We start from the raw sequence: 26,012 nt of genomic DNA, 5'->3' as shown, positions 1-26,012 counted from the left end.
TTAAAATACTCTAGCAAACTCTTAATTGGCAGCAGGATCTATATGTTTTAATGCTGAATGCCCACAAAATCTTATGATAGGTTAGACATCACTTATTTTACCCAAAGCAAAGTGTTATTTCTAATTTTTTCTAATAGAATTTATTAGTTTTCTTAAGATACTTTTCTTAAACAGCTAACATAGGAATACTTAAGTGTCCCCATCAGAAATGAAAATCTGGACAATTACTTTAAATATATGCTTTTACAGCATTTCAAAAACAAATCTTAATTCAAACCAATACCTCTAAAAGGAAATAAAAAATTCAGTTTAGTTTCAAGAGTTTGCATATGGCTGAGAAGGCAGGTCACTTTTACATTTTAACAACACACACTACTATATAATAAATACAAAATAAAGAAATAGTGATAGTTATCATCAAGGATGAAACTATAAACTTTAAGAGACTGCTTTCTGAACCGTCACTGATGCAATCTGAGGATTCTCTATTTCATTTACAGACACAATTTCTGTAGTCAAATCTATCATTCACTTTCAAGCCCCAACATGAGAAGTGGTAGGTGAATATCTATAGGAATACAATTTATTGTCTGCTCCTCCACTCAGAAGTAACTGCGTAAAGGGAGAGAAAAAAAAAAAAGCACAAACATGTAAGTAAATATAATTATTTCATATGATAGTTAAACACAGTTAAATACCGATGATTCTGATTTACAGAAGGACTTAATGGATAAGCAATTAACTCTCATTGAGAGTTCATATTTAAATGGACCCATTACATCAGTTTTCACTACCATATTATAATACACTATATTAAAACCATAAGAGACTCTAAAAAACTGAGAATAAACTAAGGGTTGATAGGGGGTGGGAGGGAGAGGAAAGTGGGTGATGGGCACTGAGGAGGGCACCTGTTGGGATGAGCACTGGGTGATGTATGGAAACCAATTTGACAATAAATTTCATATTAAAAAAAAAAACTTTAAAAATGATCACTTGAATTTGGTTGGGGTGTGATACACTACTACTGTACTTTCCAAGAAACATTTAAGAAATATAATAAAATTTAAAAGTTTGAGGGAAGATATAGTTTACCTATTTAAGAAAATTAAGTTTTATAGCAAAGTATATTAACTATTTGCAGGTAAATGGATATTACAAATTATTCAAGTAGCTCTAGGATCTGTATTTGGAAAGAATTCTTAGGCAATAAGAGCTAATATTTATACGTAAAAATAAGTAAATTGTAATCCTTTAAGCAGATTTTATGGTCTAGACTTAGTCTATAAGATTTTTTGTAAGTAGAAAATACTTAGATCCAGTAAGTCTGAAGGAGCAAGTTTATGGAGTTAAAGCAGTTCATTACAATACTAGAGAAAGAAACGGCTTAAAACTTTCCAAATTTTACTACTCCTAACAGTAAAGGACAAATATGTTTCTTCTTTGAATGAGATGTGAGATTTTATGAATAATATTAAGGGAAACTTAGAATACAGAATTATAATTATCAGATATATTGAAAGTAGTAACTCTCTAAATATAAGCACCAGATTTATTCTTTTTTCCTTTCACCAAATAACAAATTCTTACCCCTGTGTCTGTCCAGTCTACACTCAGAACTTTGTCTTCATGAGCAGCCAGATCATAGAGAGGAGCCTTACAACTAAAAGATCAAAGTATTACCATGTTATATGCAATTCAAAGTATTAAAAAACATACATGACTAATCACATATAATTTTCTGAAAACTTTACCAACTTTACCATCCTTGCCCCAATAACCAGTTAATCTTAAAAATCCTGAGTATTTACTTGATTGGCTCTGTTGATTTTCCCCTATCGTTAGCAGAATACAGAGATTTATTGCAATAAATATTCAAGAAAAATGCTATTTATTTACAAATATTTATTCATAATTAGGCCCATTTTCATATTCCTTGACTATTTTCCTTTTACAAAACCTCAAATCACGACTTTATATATCCTTTGTCCATCCATATGTATGCTGATAACTCTCAAATTTGTATCTTTAGCCCAAACTTCTCCCTGATTTTGATATGTATATCCAATTGCCTGACATGTGGTTATCCCATGGGCACTACGAATTTATTTATTTAAAAAAAAATTTTTTTAATGTTTATTTATTTTTGAGACAGGAGCGTGAGCAGGGGAGGGAGCGAGAGAGAGTGAGGGAGACATAGAATCTGAAACAGGCTCCAGGCTCTGAGCTTTCAGCACAGAGCCTGATGTGGGGCTCGAACCCATGATCCATGAGATCATGACCTGAGCCGAAGTCAGACACTTAACCGATTGAGCCACCCAGGCGCCCCCGGCACTACGAATTTAAAATAACCAAAACAAAACTCTTGATCTTCCCTCATAAACCTGTTTCTTTTACTCTTTCCATCACAGTAAGTTGTACCACTAATGGCCCGATTGCGCAGGCAGAAAATATGGCCATTATTCCTTGATTCCTATCTCTATATTCCATCCATAAGCCAATCCTGCCAAAGAGCGGTCTTCAAAATATACCTAGAATCCAACCTAGGAACTGCTTCCATTCTTCCTACCCTATTTAGAACCCACAAATCCTTCCCCATAACATTTAGAATGGAACCCAAATTTCTTAGCTTGGCCCCTTAAGTCTTGCTCAGTATAGTACGACCTGTCTCATGTCCTGCCATTCTTCTCCTGGCTTACTCCACTCCATCAACACTGACCCTCTTCGTATTTTATCAACATGCCAAGATTTTCCCTACCTTATCTGCTGTTCTCTCTACCATGATTTGTGCATGGCTGATACCTTCCCATGTTCAATTCACTATTATAAAATCACCTTCAAGAATAGCCCACCCCTAAAGAAGTGTCCCTCTACTCTGCTTTACTTTCTTCATAGCACTGCTATCAGAAACTATATAATTGCTATATCAAGTATCCAACTAAATGTAAATAACCTTCTAGGTATTAACAAATCATGCATCATAAGGTAGTAGTATCAGGATGTTAAAATGCAGATTTCGGTAAACAAAGAACAGGTATTTTTTTTTTTTTTTTCAACGTTTTTTTATTTATTTTTGGGACAGAGAGAGACAGAGCATGAACGGGGGAGGGGCAGAGAGAGAGGGAGACACAGAATCGGAAACAGGCTCCAGGCTCCGAGCCGTCAGCACAGAGCCTGACGCGGGGCTCGAACCCACGGACCGCGAGATCGTGACCTGGCTGAAGTCGGACGCTTAACCGACTGCGCCACCCAGGCGCCCCCAAAGAACAGGTATTTGATTAATGCCTCTCCATTCTACCTGTAAAAATATGTAAATACACTGTGTATGCATTTCACTGGGGACACTCATATATACTAGTAACAAAAAACTTTAGTATCTAGTTATCTTTTAAAGTATGTATTTCTATGGAGCCTGGGTGGCACAGTCGGTTAGGCACCCGACTTCAGGTCACGATCTCAGTTTGTGAATTGGAGCCTTGCGTTGGGCTCTGTGCTGACAGCTAGGAGCCTGAAGCCTGCTTCCAATTCTGTGTCTCCCTCTCTCTGCCCACACTCTCTCTCTCTCTCTCTCAAAAATAAATATTTTAAAAAAATTTTAATATGTATTTTTATTTAATTTTCTATTAATATATAATTTATTATTTGTGCCATTTATTATAGATTATATTTATTATATAGATTATAGTGCCATTTATTTAGAGACCATTGCCTTCTACTTTTATAATATCACATTTATATTAAGGTTCAATATAAATTTTTTCAGAATGTAAAAAATAACCTATCAACATGAACGAAATTCCTTTGCTCCTGGCTTTTCTTTTTGACACCAATATTTATATCAGGTCATAATCAAAACTTTTTTTACTCTTCTGCTTTTGGATAATCTTTTCAGCATTCATTTCATTTTCTCTGTATATAATAGTTATTTCAAGTATCTTCTTTGTAGATCATAAATAGGATTTACCTTCTTGTATCCCACAGTTTCACAATGTTATCTAAAGAACCTGAAATCAGCTGCTGCTCATGGGTAGGAGACCACTTTAATGATGTGACCCAGCCTGTATGTGAGGTTAGGGACAGCGACACCAAAGAACCATCTGAACAAAATTTAAAAAATAATAATTATTGAATTTTAGAAGAGAAATAGGAGAACCAAAAACAATATTTGTAGAAAATTATCTTTTTTTATACACATTTCTAGTGATAGGAGAAACTGATGTTATTTACCCATATTTCTCCTCTAGGATTTTACACACCTCACCTTTAGTTCGGGGATCCCACAGCCTGATATGCCTATCTGTACTTCCAGACGCTAAACGTTTACAAAGCGGAGAATAGGAGATACAATTAAACACTCTATTTCCTGTCTGAAAAACAAGGAGGAAAGAACATTTAAATGGTGAGCCAGAAATAACCATCTCTAGAAGCTCAGAGTTAACCACAGAGTCACTGGATTTTGAAGTCTTACCAAAGTTGACTTAAGACTGCCAGACTCAACATCCCACACTCTAATTGTGTGGTCCCAAGATGCACTGCAGATTTCTTCAGCATCTGACCACAGAACCGATGAAATTGCTTCTTTGTGCCCAGAGAGGGTCACTATGGGAGTCTAGAAATGAAAAGATACCCAAAGGAAAGGCATTTTTAGAGTAACTGCAACAGTAATAGTATTTACTTCTGAAGCCCACACAGCAGATGCTTTAGCTTTCATATCTTGCCTTATTTCTTCTTTACAACAATCATCCAAAACATATATCTGATTTGATTCCATAAATGAAGACAGGGAAAGTGAGAAAGATAACTTGCTCAAGGTCATACAGCTATACATGGCAGACTGAAGTTTGAGCCCAAATATTACTTAAAGCTTTGTAGTCTTTCCTCTACATTCTACTGCTTTCCCATCTGTTCTACTTTTTATTTTGAGAAGTATTAATATTAACACTAACTTAACTCTTTCATATGTACATGTTACATGTAGAAGTTAGTTGAAAAAGATCTGGGGTCAAAGAGATCTAGGTTTGAGTCAAGGTGCTGCCATTTTCTTCCTAACTCTTCCAGGTAAAAGTATCTCAATAGATTACTCTCACCATTTCTTCAGTATCTTCTAAGTTATATTGTCCAATCTTTAAATAATGCCCATGGTCCATTTATTAATACTACAAAATCTCTAATGTTTTTTCTCAATTAAAATCCCCAAACTAGGTGTAATATCTATCTTAAAGAACAAGTGAAACAGAGAAAGAGTTCTGAAATGGAAGACAGTTAATCTACATTTGTAACTGCTGTATTTAACCTCCTTAAATATCATTACCTCATCTGTAATGTGAGTGACTTAGATCAGATATCAGCAAAGTTTCTCGGTAAAGGTTCAGAAAGTTAAGTATTTTAGCCTTCTAATGTCTGTTGTATACTCTTGTTTTTAAAACCACCTAAAATCGTAAAAATCATTCTTAGCTCTCTGTAATACAAAAATAGGTCACAGCCAAATCAGCTGTTAGGCTATACTTTGCCAACTCCTATACCAAATGATCCCTAAGTCCAATCTTCTAGCTCTAGAATTTTCCTGAGAGAAGTAAAGAAGCGTAATAGAGGAATGAGGAACAGAACGACCTCGGTTGTGATCCAAAGCAAAATAAAAAGGTAAGAAAGATAATCCAGCAGAGACACTGGGATAGAAAACAGCAAGGTAGCGGTGCCTGGATGGCTTAGTCAGTTAAGCGTCTGACTTCAGGTCATGATCTCACCACTTGTGAGTTCTAGCCCTGCACTGGGCTCTGTGCTGACAGCTCAGAGCCTAGAGCCTGCTTTAAATTGTGTCTGTCTTTCTCTGCGCCTCCCCTGCTCACACTCTGTCTTTCTCTCTCTCAAAAATAAATAAACATTAGGGGTGCCTGGGTGGCTCAATAGGTTAAGTGTCCAACTTTTGCTCAGGTCATGATCTCATGTTTGTGTGTTCGAGCCCCACATCTGGCTCTGTGCTGACAGCTCAGGGCCTGGGGCCTGCTTCCGATTCTGTGTCTCGCTCCCTCTCTTGCACTGTCTCTTTCTCTCTCAAAAATAAACATTAAAAAAAATTAAAAATAAACAAACATTAAAAAAATTAAAGAAAGAAAACAGCAAGGTAAAAACAAATGGGCAACACGAGTTTTAGCGAATGATAAACTGTTCTCTACCTTGATGATGCAGTGGTTACATACTCTATGCATTTATCAAAACTCAAAAGTTATACACCAAGAATACAAAATCAATGTACAGAAATCTGTTACATTTTTATACACCAATAATGAAGCAGTAGAAAAAGAAATCAAGGAATTGATCCCATTTACAATTGCATCAAAACAGTAAGATACATAGGAATAAACCTAACCAAAGAGGTAAAAGATGTGTACTCTGAAAACTATGGAACACTTACAAAAGAAATTAAAGGGGACACAAAGAAATGGGAAAGCATCCCAAGTTCACGGATCAGAAGGACATTGTTAAAATGTGTATACTACCCAAGCAATCTACACATTTAACGCAATCTCTATCAAAACACCACTAATATTTTTCACAGAGGTAAAACAAATAATCCTAAAGTTTGTGCGGAACCACAAAGATCCTGAATAGCCAAAGCAATCCTGAAAAAGAAAAGCAAAGCGGGAGGCATGACAATTCTTGTATTTCAAGCTATATTACAAAGGTGCAGTCCTTAAGACATTATAGTATTGGCACAAAAACAGACACATAGATCAATGGAAGAGATTAGAAAACCCAGAAATGGACCCACAACTATATGTTCAACTAATCTTCGACAAAGCAGGAAAGAACATCTATCCAATGGGAAAAAAAGTCTCTTCAACAAATGGTTTTGGGAAAATTGGACAGCAACATGCAGAAGAATGAAGCTAGACTACTTTCTTATACCATACACACAAATAAACTCAAACTGGATGAAAGACCTAAATGTGAGACAGGAAACCATCAAAATTCTAGAGATCACAGGCAGCAACCTCTTTGACCTTGGCCTCAGCAGCTTCTTACTAGACACATCACCAGAGGCAAGGGAAACAAAAGCAAAAATGAACTACTGGGACTTCATCAAGATAAAAAGCTTCTGCACAGCAAAGGAAACAATCAGCAAAACTAAAAGGCAACCTTTGGAATGGGAAGAGATATCTGCAAATGACATTATCTGATAAAGGATTAGTATCCAAAATCTAGAAAGAACCTATCAAACTCAACACCCAAAAAACAAATAATCCGGTGAAGAAATGGGCAGAAGATATGAATAGACACTCTTCCAAAGAAGACATCCAGATGGCAAACAGACACATGAAAAGATGCTCAATATCACTCATCATCTGGGAAATACAAATTAAAACTACAATGAGATACCACCTCACACCTGTCAGAATGGCTAAAATTAACAACTCAGGAAACAACAGGTGTTGGTGAGGATTCGAAGAAAATGGAACACTTTTGCAATGCTGGTGGGAACACAAACTGGTGCAGCCACTCTGAAGAACAGTATGGAGGTTCCTCAGAAAGTTAAAAATACAACTACCCTATGATCCATTAATTGCACTAATAGGTATTTACCCAAAAGATACAAATATACAGATTCAAAGGGGTACATGCAACCTGATGTTTATAGCAGCATTATCAACAACAGCCAAACTACAGAAAGAACCCAAGTGTCCATCAACAGATGAATGGATAAAGAAGATATGGTGTGTGTGTGTGTGTGTGTGTGTATGAACATAGGGGAAGGATAAAAATAAGAGAGGGAGACAAACCATAAGAGACTCTTAACTACAGAAACAAACAGGGTTGCTGGAAGGGAGGTGAGCAGGGTGATGGGTTAACAAGGAGGGCACTTGTCTTGAGCACTGGGTGTTGTATGTAAGTGATGAATCACTAAACTCTACTCCTAAAACCAATATTACACTATATATTAACCAACTAGAATTTGAATAAAAAATAAAAATAAAAAATAAAGGGCCAGCACTTAAATTACACTATGTAGCACCAGAAATTGACAAAATGATACACTTTTTAATAGTAACTAATGTAAACATAAATTATGTGTTAAATAAAATCAGTTATGGCATTAAAAATTTGGCCATATTGAGTGCTGGTAAGGATGTAGAGTAACTTTGATTCTTTTTATACTTTCAGTGGAAGTATAAACTGATATAACCATTTTGGAAAACTTTTTGCCAGTATCTAACATTTGAAAAACTCAACCTGTGCATACCCTGAGACCCAGCAATTCTAGTTTTCCAATTCTACATATGCAGAAATTACTGTATAAGTACACCAAAAGAAAAGTAAAATGACTAAAAAAATTTTTTTAACGTTTATTAATTTTTTTTGATAGAGACAAAGCACCAGTGGGGGAGGGGCAGAGAGAAAAGGAGACAGAATCCCAACCAGGTTCCAGGCTCCAAGATATCAGCAGAGTCCAACTTGGCACCTGAACCCACAAACTGTGAGATCATGACCTTAGCCTAAGTTGGCACCCCTAAAATAACTTCTTTTAATGTTTATTTTTGAGAAAGAAAGAGCATGTGCATGGGGGGGAAGGGCAGAGAGAGAGAGAGAGAGAACACGCCAAGCAGGCTCCACACTGTCAGTGCAGAGCCCAACGTGGGGCTTGAACTCATGAACCATGAGATCATGACCTGAGCCAAAATCAAGTCACTTAACTGACTGAGCCACCCAGGCACCCCAAGTATAGGAGCTTTCTTAGCAACGTTATTTATGGTAGCCAAAACTGGAATCAACCTAAATGTCCATCAAAAGAAGAATGGATAGGGGCGGCCTATCCATTGGATTAAGCATCCAACTCAGGTCATGATCTCATGGTTCCTGAGTTCGAGCCTCGCATCAGGTTCTGTGCTGACTGCATGGAGCCTGTTTGGAATTCTCTCTCCTCTCTGCCCCTATCCAACTCATGCTCTCACTTTCTCTCTCTCAAAATAAATAAATAAACTTAACAAAAAAAGAATGGATAAATTCTGATATAGTCAATGCAAGAGGATGCTATACATTAACGAAAAGAACTATTACGTGTAGCAACATAAAGCGAATCTCACAGATTATCACCTGAAGTTTAAAAACTAACGTAAGGTGACACAAGACAGAACAGTGATCACCTTCATGGGCTACCAATTGCAAAGCAGTCCAGAGGGAGTCTTCTAGGGTGTTGGTAATTCTCTATGCTTTATTTGGGTTGTGATTACTCGAGTGTATGTTTGTTAAACTTCACTGTACACTTAATTGTACATATGTCAAACTTTAATTGAAAGAAAGGAAAAAAAGCTACCTTCTGAGGGATTAACTTCTCTAATTCAAGAAATCTTTTTCTACTCAGATATTCTTTAAAGGTTGACCAGAGATATGCATCAGTAAATTACCACTTATCCAATTGGTGAGGCATTTATAGCTTTAACTTAAGACTAAGTGATAAGGAAATTAAGTAGCTGCCAGATCATTCCTCTTGCAATTCAGCAGTCCACGTTTAAATGTACTAAGAAATCATAAACCACTTCTTTCAGTTGGAACTGGTTAAGTGCTATTTTTTATTACATTTTATGTGACTCTGATTAATCATTTTATGATCATACTTTATTCCTCCTTTTCAACCGTTTTTATAAAATATTTTGTTATTTGTAACTACAAGAAATAATGTGCAAATGTGTTTTACTGTACATTCATTACAGCTGTGAGAAAATGAATGGAAAACATGTCTTCCTAAACCTGATTCAGTATTGTCCTTCTCATTTTGCGTATTAACTTGGGTCAGATCATATTATGACAAATATTTTCCTAACAAAACAGAACAAATAAGAATATGGGTGAACTGACTTTAATCTAACTGGACTAATAGCTAAATGACAGAATCAAAACTCAAATTAATTTTGACTTTCTATTGATTTAGGAGATATAATTAGCATTCCTAGTAAGAATTATATTCTCAGTGTATGAAACAATATCATTAAACAATCGAGGTATTAAAATGTTTCACTTAATTTGGATTCAAGCTTTAACAATTAAAAGATTCTACTAAAAACTGCATCATGGGATCAAATATAATAGCTAAATAATCGACCTACCAATCTGTAAGCCTGGCTAAATACCACTACATTCAAAGACTCAGATAAATGTAGCATACTACAGTATTTGTAATAAAAATTTACCAATCTACTATAAGAAAGCCTAATTATGGTTGACAAAGCAAGACAAGAAAAAGGGAAATTTAAATAGAAAAGATTAAATTGTCATACATTTGTTAGTACAGACCTCAGCCAAATATAGTAAGTTCTCAAAAATTCTTACCCTTGTCAGCCCCAACTGCTCTGTTTTCTGTTTCTTTCTTGGTCGATTTGTGGATTCCTCCATTTCATCTTCTTCATCTGTAGGAACTGTATCACAGAGAATTAGATCTGATGTTTTAAAAATTTAGGGTAAATATTAATTGCAAACAGTCTTAAAAGAATTCTTACATTTCTGGGTATGTTTTCTTAACTGGTTAGGGAATAAATATTCCTCCTTATTTTGGTTAAAGAAATTTACATATAAAAACAATACCTGGGTTATTAGTCTTCCAAAAGGAGAAAGCAAAAAATAGAGTACATTAAAATCCTAAAGCCTAACCAGTTTGATATCTTGCTATGTCTTTAAGATCATTATGAATATTCATCACTTTGCCATATCTATGAAAAATTGCTTACTATTAGTTATAGGAGAGTTCTTTCTTTTTTTTTTTTTAAACACTTTTTTAATGTTTTTATTTATTTTTGAGACAGAGAGAGACAGAGCATGAGCAGGGGAGGGGCAGAGAGAGAAGGAGACACAGAATCCAAAGCAGGCTCCAGGCTCTGAGCAGTCAGCACAGAGCCCAACGCGGGGCTCGAACTCACAGACTGTGAGATCATGACCTGAGCCGAAGTCAGATGCGTAACCCACTGAGCCACCCAGGCGCCCCAGGAGAGTTCTGAACACATTGTATTTTTATTATGACGAATGGAATAACAACAGGGTGCCTGGGTGGCTCAGTTAAACATACAACTCTTGGTTTTGTCTCAGTCATGATCTCATGGTTTGTGAGATCAAGCCTGTGTTGGGCTCTGTACTGACAGCAAGAAGCCTGCTTGGGATTCTCACTCTCTCACTCCCTTTGCCCCTCCCCCGCACACATGCAGGCACACGCACACTCTCTCTCAAAATAAATAAATTAACATTAAAAAAAAGGGACTGACAGGTAAACAAACACATTACATGGAGATACAATCCAGTTATGCTTATTCTTCTTGACTATTTCACTTTTATAACAATGAATTAAAAGTATTTCAGATTACAAAATATTCCACAAAAGGAAAATTATCCAAACAACTTTCTGCCTCAAACCTGTTTGCTTTAAGCATTACTGAGAAATCTACTGAAATGACTTATCTTTATTTCCTACTACTGACACTGTTTAAGCTTTTCTGGATCCCCCAATTCTACTTTGTGAACTGTAGTTAGGGTATTATACTATAATAAAGCAATTCCCTCAGAAGTAATAGGGATTCTGCTCTATTTACCTAGGCAATCTGTGGGTCTTCCCCCTCTTTTCTCCTCACTACTCTCAAAGCACCTTCCTTTAAGAGTCCTCCTTCCTCCAACTCTTCCTCCAAATTATCCCTTCTATGTTTTCAAAGTAAAAAAATTAAGTTTGGCAAAACTACACCGCAAAAAAAAATTTAAAGGGGCACCGGGTGGCTCAGTTGGTTAAGCATCCAACTTTTGGTTTCAGCTCAGGTCATGATCTCTGTTTTGTGAGTTCAAGCCCCCTATTGGGCTCTGCACTGGCATCGTGGAGCCTGATTGGGATTCTCTCTCTCCTTCTCTCTGCCCCTTCCCTTCTCTCCCCCCTCTCTCTGCCCCTTCCCTACTCACATTGTGTCTATCTTTCTCAACAGAAATAAACTTATTTTTTTAAGTAAATTAGCTTAACTATGAAATTTCTTTTTCATTTTTTTAAAATTTATTATTTTTTTTAAATTTTTTTAAAATTTATTTTTTTGAGAGAGAGAGCATGGACGAGGGACAGGCAGAGAGAGAGAGAGAGGGAGGGAAAGAGAATCCCAAGCAGGCTCCGCGCTATCAGTACAGAGCACGACATGGAGCTTGATCTCACAAACTGTGAGATCATGACCTAAGCTAAAACCAAGAGTCAGATGCTTAACCAGCTGAGCCACCCAAGCGTCTCTTAACTAAAATTTCTCTAACAGTGGAGTGTTATCAAAATGACTCAAGCTATTTTTGCTTATTTCCAGGTTCCTGAATAAGAGAACTCTGAGAACTAAGCAGTTATGCCCCATTGCACCAATCATGTTGTTGAGTTACATGCAGCAATTCAGTCACATGGTTCAATAAATAAGGGGGTAATAGATAGAAACACATTTTGAAACACAAAGCATACTAATTTTTCTCGATATGTTCCTTTATTTGTATCCTAAAAAGCTCTGATTCATTTTTATGGATCAAAATGGGGGTTAAAAAGTCTTCTTTCACTGGAATTCTTGGAACATTTTTAGTAAGTCAAAATAAACAAATATTTACCTGTAGACCAGATCTTTAGCATCTTGTCCCAGGAGCCACTGCAAAACTAAAAACATATACATGAAGAGAAAGAGTATATAATATAACCTATCGTATTATTTGCCTTGATTTTTCTATTTATAACTTAAAACCTTTACTTTGCTCTGAAATCCTTTACTACTATTGTACCATCTGCATAGCTTTCTAGTCTCCTGGAAGTTGTATCCACAATCTCATAACTGAAGGCATTGCCATTCTTACATGGCCCTGTGCCCTGGCTTTGGTTGCATAGATTGAGGTAGGCAACTGATCTACAGAGTACCAATAAGTCTCTCCCTCCTTCAGGACCTTTTTATGAAAGCCTATGTTCCAGAGAGTTGAAGTTCATCTTCTCCAGGAACTGATGGTAAAGGGTGTGAAACATAGGAATATTGAAAGCCAGGTTTTATTGTCATGTGGAAAAAGCCAGTTTGGGGGCACCTGGGTGGCTCAGTCGGTTAAGCATCTGTCTTCGGCTTAGGTCATGAGCTCATGGTTCCTGGGTTGAAGCCCCACATCAGGCTCTGTGCTGAGAGCTCAGGGCCTGGAGCCTCCTTCAGATTCTGTGTCTCCCTCTCTCTGCCCCTCTCCTGCTCACGCTGTCTCTCTCTCTCAAAAATAAACACTAAAAAAATTTTTTTTTAAAGGAAAAGCCATTTTGAAGTGAAAGAGAAGAAGTCAACTTAGGGAGATGAGCGAGGAAGGGAGAGGAATGTGCTGGCCACATTCAAGCTCAACTCCATTGGTTCCTAAGACTCAAATGCATCCTCACCCAGTTAGTGATGTGATTGTTTATTCCTTCCTGGATCTCACAAACTTTTTTTTTTTCATTTTTAAAAAAATGTTTATTCATTGTTCAGAGAGAGAGAGAGAGAGAGAGAGAGAGACAGAGTGCAAGCAGGGGAGGGGCAGAGAGAGAAGGAGACACAGAATCCGAAACCGGCTCCAGGCTCTGAGCTGTCAGCACAGAGCCCAACACGGCGCGTGAACCCACGAACTGTGAGATCATGACCTGAGCCGAAGTCCGACGTTCAACCAACTGAGTCACCCAGGCACACCTGGATCTCACAATCTTTTCAACTGAAAAAAGTTCAAGATGAGTTTCTATCTCTTATAGCGAAAGGTACAGTTAATTCATTTAAGTTTGGACTCAACAACAGGTAAACTTTCTTTATGGCTCTATATGAATAATCATAAATCTTTACCTTTGAATGCATCAAGGGTCCTCTAATGCTAATTGGCAAAGAAATGCTGAAGAAACACTCTTAAACCCAACACAACTCAATGTGGTTTAGGAAACTTTCAAACAGCAAGAGAATTTATAACTCCTCATATGTCAATAGTGTTGTACTCAGGTTTTTTTCTTTTTTTACCATTTTGTCACGATAAGAGTAAATCAGCAGTAATAGTAAAACAACCTCTATTAACACAAACCTTGAGTATGCTAAGGCTTAGATGATCAACTCGATTTTTTCAATGATGAAAGCACTGAGTAGCTAGAAGATTGAAAATGTCAATCACTATGATTAAAGTTAAACTGCTAGTTTACCTGATTTCTTAGAATTTCTGCAGTAACCAGAAAAACCCAGACTGAGGAAGTGAATTCTCTCTCATTGAAAGAGTATTTGCTTTGGGTTTGAAATCATATTCTTTAATTACCAACTGTTATGATTGTAGGACAATGAAGAAAAAATTGTTTGCATAAGAAGCTCAAATTCTAATTGAACAGTACTAGTAACACACTAGCTACTTACTTTAGTTCCTGTGCTATCAACAGCTATAGAATCCACACTTCCAGCATGACCTCTGCAGCAGTGCAGGGCTTTCACTTTGTTTCTCTCTACATTCCACTCCCATAAGAGAATAGTCTGATCCATAGAGGCACTCAATAGTAGGCAAGACAAACTGTCTGAAGAAAGGAGAACACAAGAACAAATTAGCACAAAAATTTTAAATACATTAAGTTCTAAAACTGAAGAACTGATTTTTTGTTGTTGAAAGACATTAAGAAGATAAAAGAGCTATATGCCAGCTTTGAAAAAGAAGTAACTTACAGTATAAAAGGATGATCCTTCAAAAATACTATAAAACATGAGTTTAACACAATATTAACTTGAAAGAGCACATTATCTGCTATGATTTTCAAAATGTATGGATTGAATTCTACCACTTATGGATTTTCTTACATAATCTTTTTCTTCTTCAACACTGTATTTTTGAAAGACCTCACAATAACCAAGGCACATGGCACTTCCTACCCCATCCCCATTGTGCCCCAGCACTGAAAATGGCTTATTTCCGGTTCCCTTTTCAGGATTACTTTCCATTCAGGCAGAGAGTCCTAACCTTTTTTCACCCAGGCCACATCTTTTACAACATCTGTGTGTCCCACAATTGTCATTATTGACTTTCCTTCCAAGGACCAGATCCTCGAAGTCTTATCATAAGAACCAGTCAAGATCCTATGAAAAGAAAAAAACCCTTATGAAATACAAAAAGCAGCTTTTTCAAATCCTGAAATCAATTATATTTCTTTTTTAGTGTTTATTTTTATTTTTGAGAGAGAGAGAGAGAGAGAGAGAGACAGAGCATGAGGGGAGGAAGGGTAGAGAGAAAAGTAGACACAGAATCTGAAGCAGACTCCAGGCTCTGAGCTGTCAACACAAAGCAGGATGCAGGGCTCGAACTCACAAACTGTGAGATCATGCCCTGAGCCGAAGTCAGACACTCAACCGACTGAGCCACCCAGGTGCCCCAATTATATTTCTAAGGCAATTAAGTAAATCTTGAGATTATACTTTAAAAAGATTTTTAATATGAAGACTAAGATTTTAAAAGACATTAGATCAGATCTTACCTGTGACTTTTTCTGACCTCCTAAAAATAAAAACATAAGTAAAAAGCCCTAGACTTCATTTTAATTACTATTGTAAACACTACAACTCAGGGAAATTGCTTGTAAAGCCTAACTGCCCTTTGTACTTAACCACTGAAAATCATTCAACAGAAAAACAGTAAAACCATCTAAGATAAAAGTAAAACCAGTAAAAACATCATTTGTGTAACAACTCCAGGAAGATATTCTTTTAAAAATGTAAGCTTGTACTATGATCCAGTCTCAAGATGCTTTTCAACAAGTAAGGCCACTGCGGGTTTGTTCTGAGCCATCCATACCTTCTCAGATCCAGTCTGCCCTTTTTAGCCCTATACCATGATCTGCATCTTCATGGTAGTAAGCCAGGAGATCTGTGGTTATAAGAGGGTTTTTTTCCCCTCTATGGAACAAATTATATCTTTGGTCTTATAAGCAACACACAAAAATAAAATATTCTAAGACACTTGACTTATTCATGTATAGACAAATGTCACTCCAACATCTTGGGAAGGAAAAGATATGCTTCTTCTTGAATAAATTGAATGTAAAGATCTTGGGCATGGACACTGATACATATATCACAAAATTACTTCTACAAATAACACAGAATCAATCAGAGAAAAATATTCACATAGTGCAATTAAAAAGACTGATGGAAGTGGCATAATAAAATCGCAATACCATTCCTCTGCCCCTCTGACTGAACTGATCCAATCATCATGGAACAAGCATTGTTCTGGCTGAGGTGCAGTGTACTTCTCCACATATTCTAGTTCCACAACCTCTTCCTAGTGACAGAGAAAAACCAGAAATCAATCAGGCAGTAGTTCCAAAGTAGTATACTACAAACATAAAGGACCCCTTGTTTATCACGTCTCTTTCATGTCAGTCCCCTTCATAACCCAGAAATTTGGAGCCATGCAAAAGGCGAAAAACTTTATCTGACCTAACAGTGTGCTAACAGTAATATTAATGAATATTAACAACCTTGGAAAATTTATGCTGAAAGGGGGGTAGGGGGATATAAGGAACTTTAAAAAATAAAATTATAAAAGCATTCTACTTAATGAGGATGATAACAGTCCTGGATATGGATAGTCGTGATAGATGCATAATATTGTGAATATACTTAATGCCACTGAATTACACACTTAAAAATGATTAAAATGATAAATTTTATGCATATTTCATAATTCTAAAACTTGTCAAAAAATTATAAAAGCAATTATAAATTACATTTTCAATTATAAAAGCAGTATCAAGGAACTTTGAAAATTAGAGGAAGGGGGAACCGCTATAAATCACAATTGTCTAACCCAAAAGTTTTTATACGTGCACAATCATCTTTTTTTTAAGGTTTTTTTTTTTTTTTTGAGAGCGAGAGACGAGGGGAGAGAGCGCACGCGCGCATGCGCGTGCATGCATGAGTGGGGGAGGAGCAGAGAGAGGGAGACACAGAATCCGACGCAGGCTCCAGGCCGTCAGCACAGAGCCCGATGTGCGGCTTGAACTCACGGACCCTGAGATCATGACCTGAGCCGAAGTTGGACGCTCAACCGACAGCCACCCAGGCACCCCTCATTTTGTACATCATTATTGGTAATAAACATGTATTTGGTATTCCCTTTCTTGATAATTCTTCCACAAATATGAAGGTTTTTTTTTTTATATTCATTCATCTACATTTCTTGAGTAAAACATTCTCAGAAGAGGGGATTTCAAAATTGAATATACAAACACTGAAGTTCAAATTTCTAGAAAAAAAATACTAATCAAAAAAAAAATCTTGGTTGCTAAAGATTCAGTCTGATTGTAAATGTTTTCCTACATTACCTGAGAACACCTTACATAAAACAGAGCAGGTAAACATTTGAACTTACCGATGAGATGTTTTCCAGTTCCATGTGTTTGAGTAAGGGCATTCGCAGAAACTGGCCCTTGATGAGGAAATCAAACTCCACATGTTTGTGTAACTCTAAAGAAAATGCATAATAAAATGATCACTCTTAGAACCTGAAGTGACATTGGCAGAGGTATATGAGAAACCCCAGAATGAACAGGTATTTATTATTCAGTGTGGCCTCTGAGTTTCTCCAGAATTTCTTCACGTCATAATCAGGCCATGTATTCTATTCCAGTACACCGTGATTTTTAGGAACAGAGGACTTTGTTCTGTTGGTGTAATTTTTTACTATTGTTGTTTCTATTATTTCTATTTAAAATTTATTTACTGTTATTTATTTCTATTTAAAAAAATGTTATTTCTACTTAAAAAAACTTTTGGGGCACCCAGGTGGCTCAGTCGGTTGAGCGTCCAACTTCGGCTCAGGTCATAATCTCACAGTTTGTGAGTTCGAGCCCCACGTCGGGCTCTGTGCTGACAGCTCAGAGCCTGGAGCCTGCTTCAGATTCTGTGTCTCCCTCTCTCTCTGCCCCATCCCCACTCATGCTCTGTCTCTCTTTGTCTTAAAAATAAAATTTTAAAAAAATTAAAAAAAAAACAAACTTTTTATTCTATGGAAAATTCCAAATATATGTAAAAGTAGAAATAACATTATGAATTCCCACCCCCATCACATACTTTGATAATTACCAACTCACTGACAATCATCTATACACCTCTCTCCACTCCTCTGCTGGTTTATTTTAAATCAAACCTTAGAAATGCTATCATTTTTATCTGTAAATGCTTTAATATGTATCTCTAAAATAAAAGGACCTAAAGTGATATTAAAAAATTTAATCATTATTGCTTTTAATATCAAATAGCCAATGTTCATGTTTCCTTCTCTTTACAGTGAGCTTTTTATTTTTATTTTGTTTTAGGTGTATTTATTCAAGTCATTTCTATACCCAATGTGGGGCTCGAACTCATGACCTAGAGAGGAAGAGTTGCATGCTCTTCTGACTGAGCCAGAGAAGTGACCTACAGTGAGCTTTTCAGAATCAGCATCCCAAGTCCACATATTATATCTGATTAATATGTTTTATTTAATCTTTAAGAGTTCCCCCTCCTTTTTTCCCCAGTCATTTATTTGTTAAAGAAACTGAGGGGGCACCTGGGTGGCTCAGCTGGTTAAGCATCCGACTTCGGCTCAGGTCATGATCTCACAGCTTGTTGAGTTCGAGTCCCATGTCAGGTTCTGTGCTGACCACTCAAAGCCTGGAGCCTGTTTTGGATTCCGTCTCCCTCTCTCTCTACCCCTCCCCTGCTCACCCTCTGTCTCTCAAAAGTATATAAACGTTAAAAAAAATTTTTTTTAACAAAAAAAAAAAAAAGAAATTAGGTCATCAGTCTTCTAGTATTTCTTACATTCTGGTTGATTACATCTCCATGGTGTCCTATAAGATGTTCCTCTACCACCTACACATCCTATACAGCAGGCAGACCTAAACAACTGATTAGACTTCAGGTTAGCTTTGTTTTTCTGGCAAGAATATTTATACATAGTATTATGTGTTTCCTATTGCATCACATCAGAAAATGCATTGTGTTGTTGTATGTCTTTCTATGATGTGATAATCTACATCTGGACTCTGATATTGTCAGCCTGGTCCCATCCATCCTAATATTCTCCGTCAGCCTTTCAACATGTAATAAATAGTTTTAGTAGCTACTGATAATCACTACTTAAACCCATTATTTCATTTGGAGTTACAAAATGCTAAAAATTATTCATTCTTTCTACATTTATTAGCTGAAAGAAGAATTCTCTCATTGGATTATTTGGATTGTTGCCTTTTAAAAATCTGAAATCTGAATCATTTGCATCTTCAACTCAAGAGCAATCAATGACTTAATTATTTGATTATTCAAAAAGTAACCCACATTCAATCTACAACTTCAGAAAAATATACAACTCTCTGGGTAACAACAAACATCCATACACCGGTATTTCAAAGATTCTATTACAAGAATAATTCTTATTCTCGTTCAAAGACTTTTTCAACAAGAATATATGGCAGTGTTGTAATTCAGAAGTAAATATTTATCAGAATCTTTATACATCAACTGGATGAAGTAAAGGCAAGGACCTATGGGAAGTGTTATGTGAATATCTCTCAACCAAGAACAATAGCTTCAATAGCTTGCTAGTAATAAAAAGACCGCAGACTCTGCCCCCTCCCACCAAAAACAAAAACAAAAAACAAAAAACTGTTCATAAACATCATCTCAGGGGTGTTTGGCTGGCTCATCTGGAAGATCATGAGATTTCTTCTTGAGGTCATGAGTTCAAGCCACAAGTTGGATACAGAGATTACCAAAAAAAAAAAAAAACAAAACAAAACAAAAAAAACAACAAAAAAACCTCAAACTTAAAAAAAAAGTTATAGGATTATTAGAAGATAGAGAAGAGGAATATATTAAGCATTAGTTTCTAACTCTCAACTCCTCATTCCTCCAACTGGGGTAGAATCAACAGAAACATCTGGGTAAAAATGTTTGTTTCTAAATGGTGACTTCATTGACAAATTATATGTTTAAAGATCATGCTTCATGTTATTTTCAACCTTTCATGTTTAAATCTTCTATTTTATGTATTGTTCCCTTACTTTTCAATATACATTTGATTATAGACAATTTCAAACATATGGAACAGTGGAGAATAATACAGTAAACTTTCATATACCTATCACCCAGTTTTAACAATTATCAACTCCTGGCCAATCTTGTTTCATCAATATTTTTGCATACCTTGTTCATATGAATTTTATGGGCTAATAATTTATTTTCATACAACAGCATGTTTAACATTTATATCTCTTAAATGTTTTACTTGATACCCTTGCATGTTTATAAAATTTTACCATTAATTTTTCAATGAATTCTAAATACTTAAAAAAATACTAGTATTAGTATTGGCATCTATTATTACACAAAATACTCAAATAGTGACAATGTCATTTTGCTTTGTAGGATTGTAGCAACTGGGGCTCAAGCACCTAGATGCTTGTTCTATGCTTACCAATCCCAGACCTCCCTAGGAAAACCAGTGTCATAACTATTACAACAAAATCGTATTCCTAAATGCCAACCACCTTATATCCATACTGCCTTTAAAGCAGATTAAACTGAAATAAATAAGAAAGAATTTTTCCTGAGAACTTGTATTTCAAAGCATTTAAAAAAGTATCATGTAGCAGGGAAACTCGTAATTTATAAATGTTACCATTACAAAATGCATACAGTATTTTAAAATAAGGCTTAAAAAAAGGAAACAAAATAAAATGTGATATATTTTAGTGTAGTTAGTGGCAATGCACCCTCTCCTAATTTCTCAGAGCATGTATACCTACCATTTTTGGCCTCCAGCAATTTATTGATGATGTTACTAAGATCAGCAATTTCAGAGGCTGCAGGAATTGAGAAGGGAACATCATCTACCACATATCTATAAAAAGGAAATGATATGTCAAAGTCAAGTCTATGGATTATTTTAACAAATGTGCATTTATTCATTCAGCAAATATTTACTGGGTATCTAATACATGCCAGACATTTCGCTACATGGGGTTACAAATGAAGCGACCCGGGTTCCCCTAGCTCCTCTTTATAATTTCTATGTCTTTATTGATACTTTGCTCATGTATTATTTTCCTGGTTTCCTCTTATTCTTTGTCCACGGTTTTCTTTAGCTCTTTGAGCATATTTAGGAGTATGTTGGGCTAGTTGACCTGCCCTGCAAGAAATGGTAAAAGGAATTCTTCAGGCTGAAATGAACAGACATAGACAGTAACTAAAAGCCATAAGAAGCAGTACAAAACTCCAATACAGTTAACTACTGGGGTGTCTGGGTGGCTCATTCGGTTAAGCATCAAACTTCAGCTCATGTCATGATCTCGTGGTTTGTGAGTTCAAACCCTGCATCGGGCTCTGTGCCGACAGCTCAGAGCCTGGAGCCTGCTTTGGATTCGGTGTCTTCCTCTCTGTCCACCCCTCCCCTGCTTGTGCTCTCTGCCTCTCTCTCTACCAAAGTTAAGTAAACATCAAAAAACAAATTTTTTTTAATGCTTATTTTTGGGAGTGCACAAGTGGGGGAGGAGCAGAGAGAGGGGGACAGAGGACCTGAAGCAGACTCTGCACTGACACGCTGACAGCAGTGAGCCTGATGTGGGGCTCGAACTCACGAACCACAAGATCATGACCTGAGCTGAAGTCCGCTCAATCGACTAAGCCACCTAGGCGCCTCCCCCCCAAAATTTTTTAATTGTCAAAAAGTTAAATATGAAATTACCATTTGACCCAGCAACTCTAAGTATATACCCAAGAGAAATGAAAATATATGTCCACACAAACACTTACACACAAAAGTTCCCATCACCACTCCTCGTAACAGCCAAAAGGTGGAAACAATCCAAATGTCCATCAACTTAAAAATTGCAAACAAAATTTGGTATGTGGTATATCCATACAATGGAATATTATTTGGCCCTAAAAAGGAATGAAGTACTGGTACACATTACAGTGTGAATGGACCTTATAAACATCATTCTAAGTGAAAGAAGCCACTCACAAAAGACCACATACTATAAAATTCCCTTTATACGAATTGTCCAAAACAGACAAACCCACAGAGATAGAAAGTAGATTAGTGGCTGCCTACGGCTGTAGTTGAAAGGATTAGGGGGTAATACCTAAAAGGTGATAAAAAACGTTCTAAAATTGTACTGATGGTTGTTCAATTTTGCAAATATACTCAAAACCATTGAAATGGAGATTTTAAAGTATGAATTCTGTTCTAAGTGAATTATATCTCAATAAAGTTGTTACCACAAAAAAAAAGTCTAAAGCATGAATTAAGGCTGTAGTTGTGGGGAATGGAAGTTTCAAAAGATGTTAAGGTAGAATCTACGGCTCATCAAGACACTGTATAATAAATCTCTTTTTACTACAATGGGGTAGGGTTAGGGAAGGGGGCTTCAGATCTTGTCAAAACGTACATCGTAAAACAGGTCTGAGGTGGAATTTGAGATTCTGCTTTTTCTAAAACCTCCCAAGTGATGTTGATGCTGCTAATCTTCAAACCATACTTTGAGTAGTAAGACTACAGCTTTATTTATATGTATCATGCTTAAAAAAAAATGTAAATAGTAATTTAGGATTTCCAAAAGATAACAAAACCTAGAATTAAAGTTCTCGGTTTTTCTTTTCACCTACTATTTGGTCAGTAAAATGAGAGGGTGGGGGGAGTAGCATAATTCACATACACGCGTATATGTAAATTACATACATATACGTGAAAAAATTATCCCCCTCTCCATTTTACTTACCAGAACATATAATGTATAAGAAGCAAGAACTTAATTTTTATTTATTTATTTTTTAATTTTTTTTTTTTAACGTTTATTTATTTTTGAGACAGAGAGAGACAGAGCATGAACGGGGGAGGGTCACAGAGAGAAGGAGACACAGAATCTGAAACAGGCTCCAGGCTCTGAGCTGTCAGCACAGAGCCCGACGCGGGGCTCGAACCCACGGACCGTGAGATCATGACCTGAGCCGAAATCGGACGCTTAACTGACTGAGCCACCCAGGCGCCCCAAGAACTTAATTTTTAGGTTTTGTTAACTTTTTGAAGAATTTAAACACACACATACATATATGTTTATCTATCTATCTCAGGGTTAAAACACAATGGTCTATTATTTCTTAAAACTTCATGTGAATCACCAATTATCGCAATTAAAAACTTCAATTAGAAGAAATACGGTGGTCATGCTATTGCACCACATTCCTTGAGAAATATGCAGACCAAGTATATATACTCATGTGCATTGATAATACAATTTATCTATACTGTAAGAATACAAGAGTGAATATGATTTACTAGGTCAACTCATACAGCTCCAACACATAATTTTAATTGAAGTGGGAGTTATCTAGCTTACAACTGGCGTTAGCTTGTTAATACAACAAATATTCACTATCATCAGTATGAGAAGAACTTGACAAACATTTGTTGATTCCGTCAATCCAAGAAGAGTAATACAGTCCCTACCATCAAGAGACTTACAATATAGCTGAAAAGACACTAAGAAAAGTTAGTAGTGTAATGTACGCCACAAGACTGAATACAATTAGATTTCAAACAAATGCTACTGACCTGGGGACCACTGGTAAAAACGTTCACATATACATACATGTATATACATACACACATACAGACACACACACGCATACATGTGTAAGTATGTATATGAATATACAAACCTGTAACTTAAAGAACTTCACACTATTACCAAAAATTAGTTCTATTGGGGTGCCTGGGTGGCTCACTTGGTTAACCGTAGGACTCTTGATTTCTGCTCAGGTCATGATCTCATGGTTCCTGAGATCTAGCCCCTATTGGGCTTTGCACTGACAACATGGAGCCTGCTTGGGATTTTCTCTCTCTCTCAAAATACATACATACATACATACATACATACATACATACATACAAAAATCTCTCAAAATAAACAAACGGACATTAAAAAAAAAAGTTATACCAACCCCCATTCAGAGCTCCACTTTCTAGCCTGGTTTAGAAAAGCACTGTCTATTATCTACCTAAAAAAATAATAGTAATAAACTTGTGTTTTGAGAAATGGTGAAACATCCCTAGCAGGCAGCCTGTAAGGACTCGGTCCATTGTTCATTCTTAAAATCACATGTGCTTCATTCAGGAATCAAAGGTGAAGCCCCTCAAAGCCCTCTACAGTCACAATTCAAATTATATACAGCCTTAGAAGCCAGGCAAAAAGGATCGGTGATATCAGATGTAGATCCCCGAGAAATCCCGGCAAGGTATCGCTTCCGCTTAATCGGAAAACGCGCTCAAGCCAAGAGTAAAGCCAAACAAACAAACAAACAAACAAAATAGGAGTTGGGGGAGGAATTGTGGGCAAAGACAACCGAGGCTCCACAAAGTCATACAGAAGGAGTTCTTGGAAAAGATCCCAGGGAGGCGAGAGGAAGAGAGGAAAGAAAAGGGCGCTCACTTACTTCTTATTGTCAGTGAAGAAGCGAGCCTGGAGCTGAGCCATGACGAGGAGTATACACAAGACTTGTCTACCGAAACGAAAGGGGGTAATAGACAACAGGCGCTCTGGTCTTTTAAGGCTACAAAAAGAGGTAACTCAAAATTAGCTTGCACAGGTACGCAAGAAGCTGCCGTGTTCCGGGCTTCCGCTTTCTTTCCTCCGGCCTCCTCAGCAACCACGAGGTTGCTCACACACCGAGACCCAGCCCACAAACATCAACTACCTATTCCTAGATACAGGAATTATCGATAGTAAAGCATGTCTTAAAGACCGGGTGTCCCTAATTTTTTTTAATTTTTTAAAAAATATTTAGAACTGTTATCGATTAAGAAGACACAGAAAAGGCCCAATTTAAACTGCTGCTCTATGTTTTTAATTGTAAGACGCTGTCTTCAGACCTGATACTTCAAACACAACTCCTAGACACTACCATTCCCAGAAAGCAGCGCTTCTCAGACGCAGTAACCACTGGGAATGGTAGTCTTTTTTTGCCATGCTGTCCTCAAGATAAATTTTATCCGTATTAAACCTTCCCAACCGCAGCCAGATATCTATTGTATTTCCTCTACCTTCAGCTTTAATTTGCTAAAGACTTTTCGGCTTTTTCTTACGTATACTCCCAATCACTCTACCGAGTCTTTCGCAGTACTCTGACCTCCGGCTTCAGGCTCTAGATCCAGTGAGAGTAGGAATACGCGTGCGGAAAGCGAATCAGAAGCCAAACGGACGACGGTGGCCGACTGTGCTCTTGTCTCATAGTACTACGCTGAGCGTTCTCAGAAGGATGCGCCTGCGCATTGTGCTGGTCTCCATGGCAGGGCCTCGGAGCCAAGACGAGGTTGAGTAGACTCGTTTTGAATTTTCTCCCCTCTGCTCCTGCACTTTGTGGACTTCCCTCCTCGCCCTGTAGGGCTCTCGGAGGCGGCGGGACTAAGGGAGTCGGAGGTTTGGCCGAGCTGTCTGCGCCCACCGACCGGACGCTGCCTCCCAACCCCCATTTCTTTCCTCCTGCCTCTTCCTCCCGTCACCTCCTGACCCTCCTGCTCTCTGAGCAACTGCGGGTCCCCGCCCCCAACCGGGCCCGGGTGGCGCCTTCAGCGCCCCGCCTCGGGGCCTTTTCGGGGTCCCACACAATGAGGCCTACTACCCCTCTCCCAGGACTGCTCACGCGGGCCTCGGGAAAGCAGGCTGGAGAAGGTGGAGGTTAGGTGTCTGGAGGAGGGTTGCTGAGCTTCAGGACGCGCCACCGTCGCGGAGAAGTATCCAGACGCCTGGGCGGGAGCGCGCGGTGTGTGGTCCTTTTAGCAGCCACGAGCCCCAATTTTTAGGTTTTTTGTTTTTGGTTTTTTGGTTCTTTTTGTTTTCCCTTTATGAGCCCCATTTTATCTTCCATTTAGAAAGGGAAAGGCGTCCTCCCGTACATTCTCAGACTACGCTTTTTGACTTTTGGTGTTGAAGTTACCCAAAGGCCTATGTCTTAACTCTCAATGGTCGGGAGAATTAC

The 26,012-nt window shown here is 37.3% G+C and overlaps 2 protein-coding genes across 22 annotated transcripts in view; one reads left to right on the top strand and one right to left on the bottom strand.

Moving 5' to 3' along the window:
* WDR12 (WD repeat domain 12) lies at positions 1 to 25,251 on the bottom strand. Of its 4 annotated transcripts, none has more exons than XM_019436597.2 (14): positions 25,141 to 25,251; positions 24,471 to 24,587; positions 20,783 to 20,877; positions 17,365 to 17,459; positions 16,166 to 16,272; positions 14,956 to 15,071; positions 14,364 to 14,518; positions 12,592 to 12,637; positions 10,324 to 10,409; positions 4,469 to 4,609; positions 4,262 to 4,367; positions 3,965 to 4,097; positions 1,591 to 1,663; positions 1 to 612 (listed from the first exon to the last, which is right to left on the bottom strand). In XM_019436597.2, exons 2-14 carry the CDS (start codon positions 24,509 to 24,511, stop codon positions 535 to 537), a joined length of 1,272 nt encoding a protein of 423 aa, XP_019292142.1. In that variant the 5' UTR covers positions 24,512 to 24,587; positions 25,141 to 25,251; the 3' UTR covers positions 1 to 534. The 4 variants fall into 4 exon arrangements, with proteins under 4 accessions (XP_019292142.1, XP_019292144.1, XP_019292143.1 ...); XM_019436599.2 differs by having other exon boundaries at positions 25,120 to 25,220; XM_019436598.2 differs by having other exon boundaries at positions 25,078 to 25,181.
* Positions 25,243 to 26,012, top strand: part of CARF (calcium responsive transcription factor) — a 101,186-nt gene continuing 100,416 nt past the window's right edge. For all 18 annotated transcript variants that reach the window (XM_053906060.1, XM_053906051.1, XM_053906063.1 and 15 more), the window contains exon 1: positions 25,243 to 25,346. The gene's annotated coding sequence lies outside the window, so the exon portion shown is untranslated. The remainder of the gene's footprint in view (positions 25,347 to 26,012) is intronic.

This window comes from Panthera pardus, unplaced genomic scaffold, assembly GCF_024362965.1.
Source record: "Panthera pardus isolate Hobbes unplaced genomic scaffold, ASM2436296v1 HiC_scaffold_10, whole genome shotgun sequence".
NCBI classification, from domain to species: Eukaryota; Metazoa; Chordata; class Mammalia; order Carnivora; family Felidae; genus Panthera; species Panthera pardus.
This window is presented reverse-complemented; position numbering and strand designations above follow the sequence as displayed.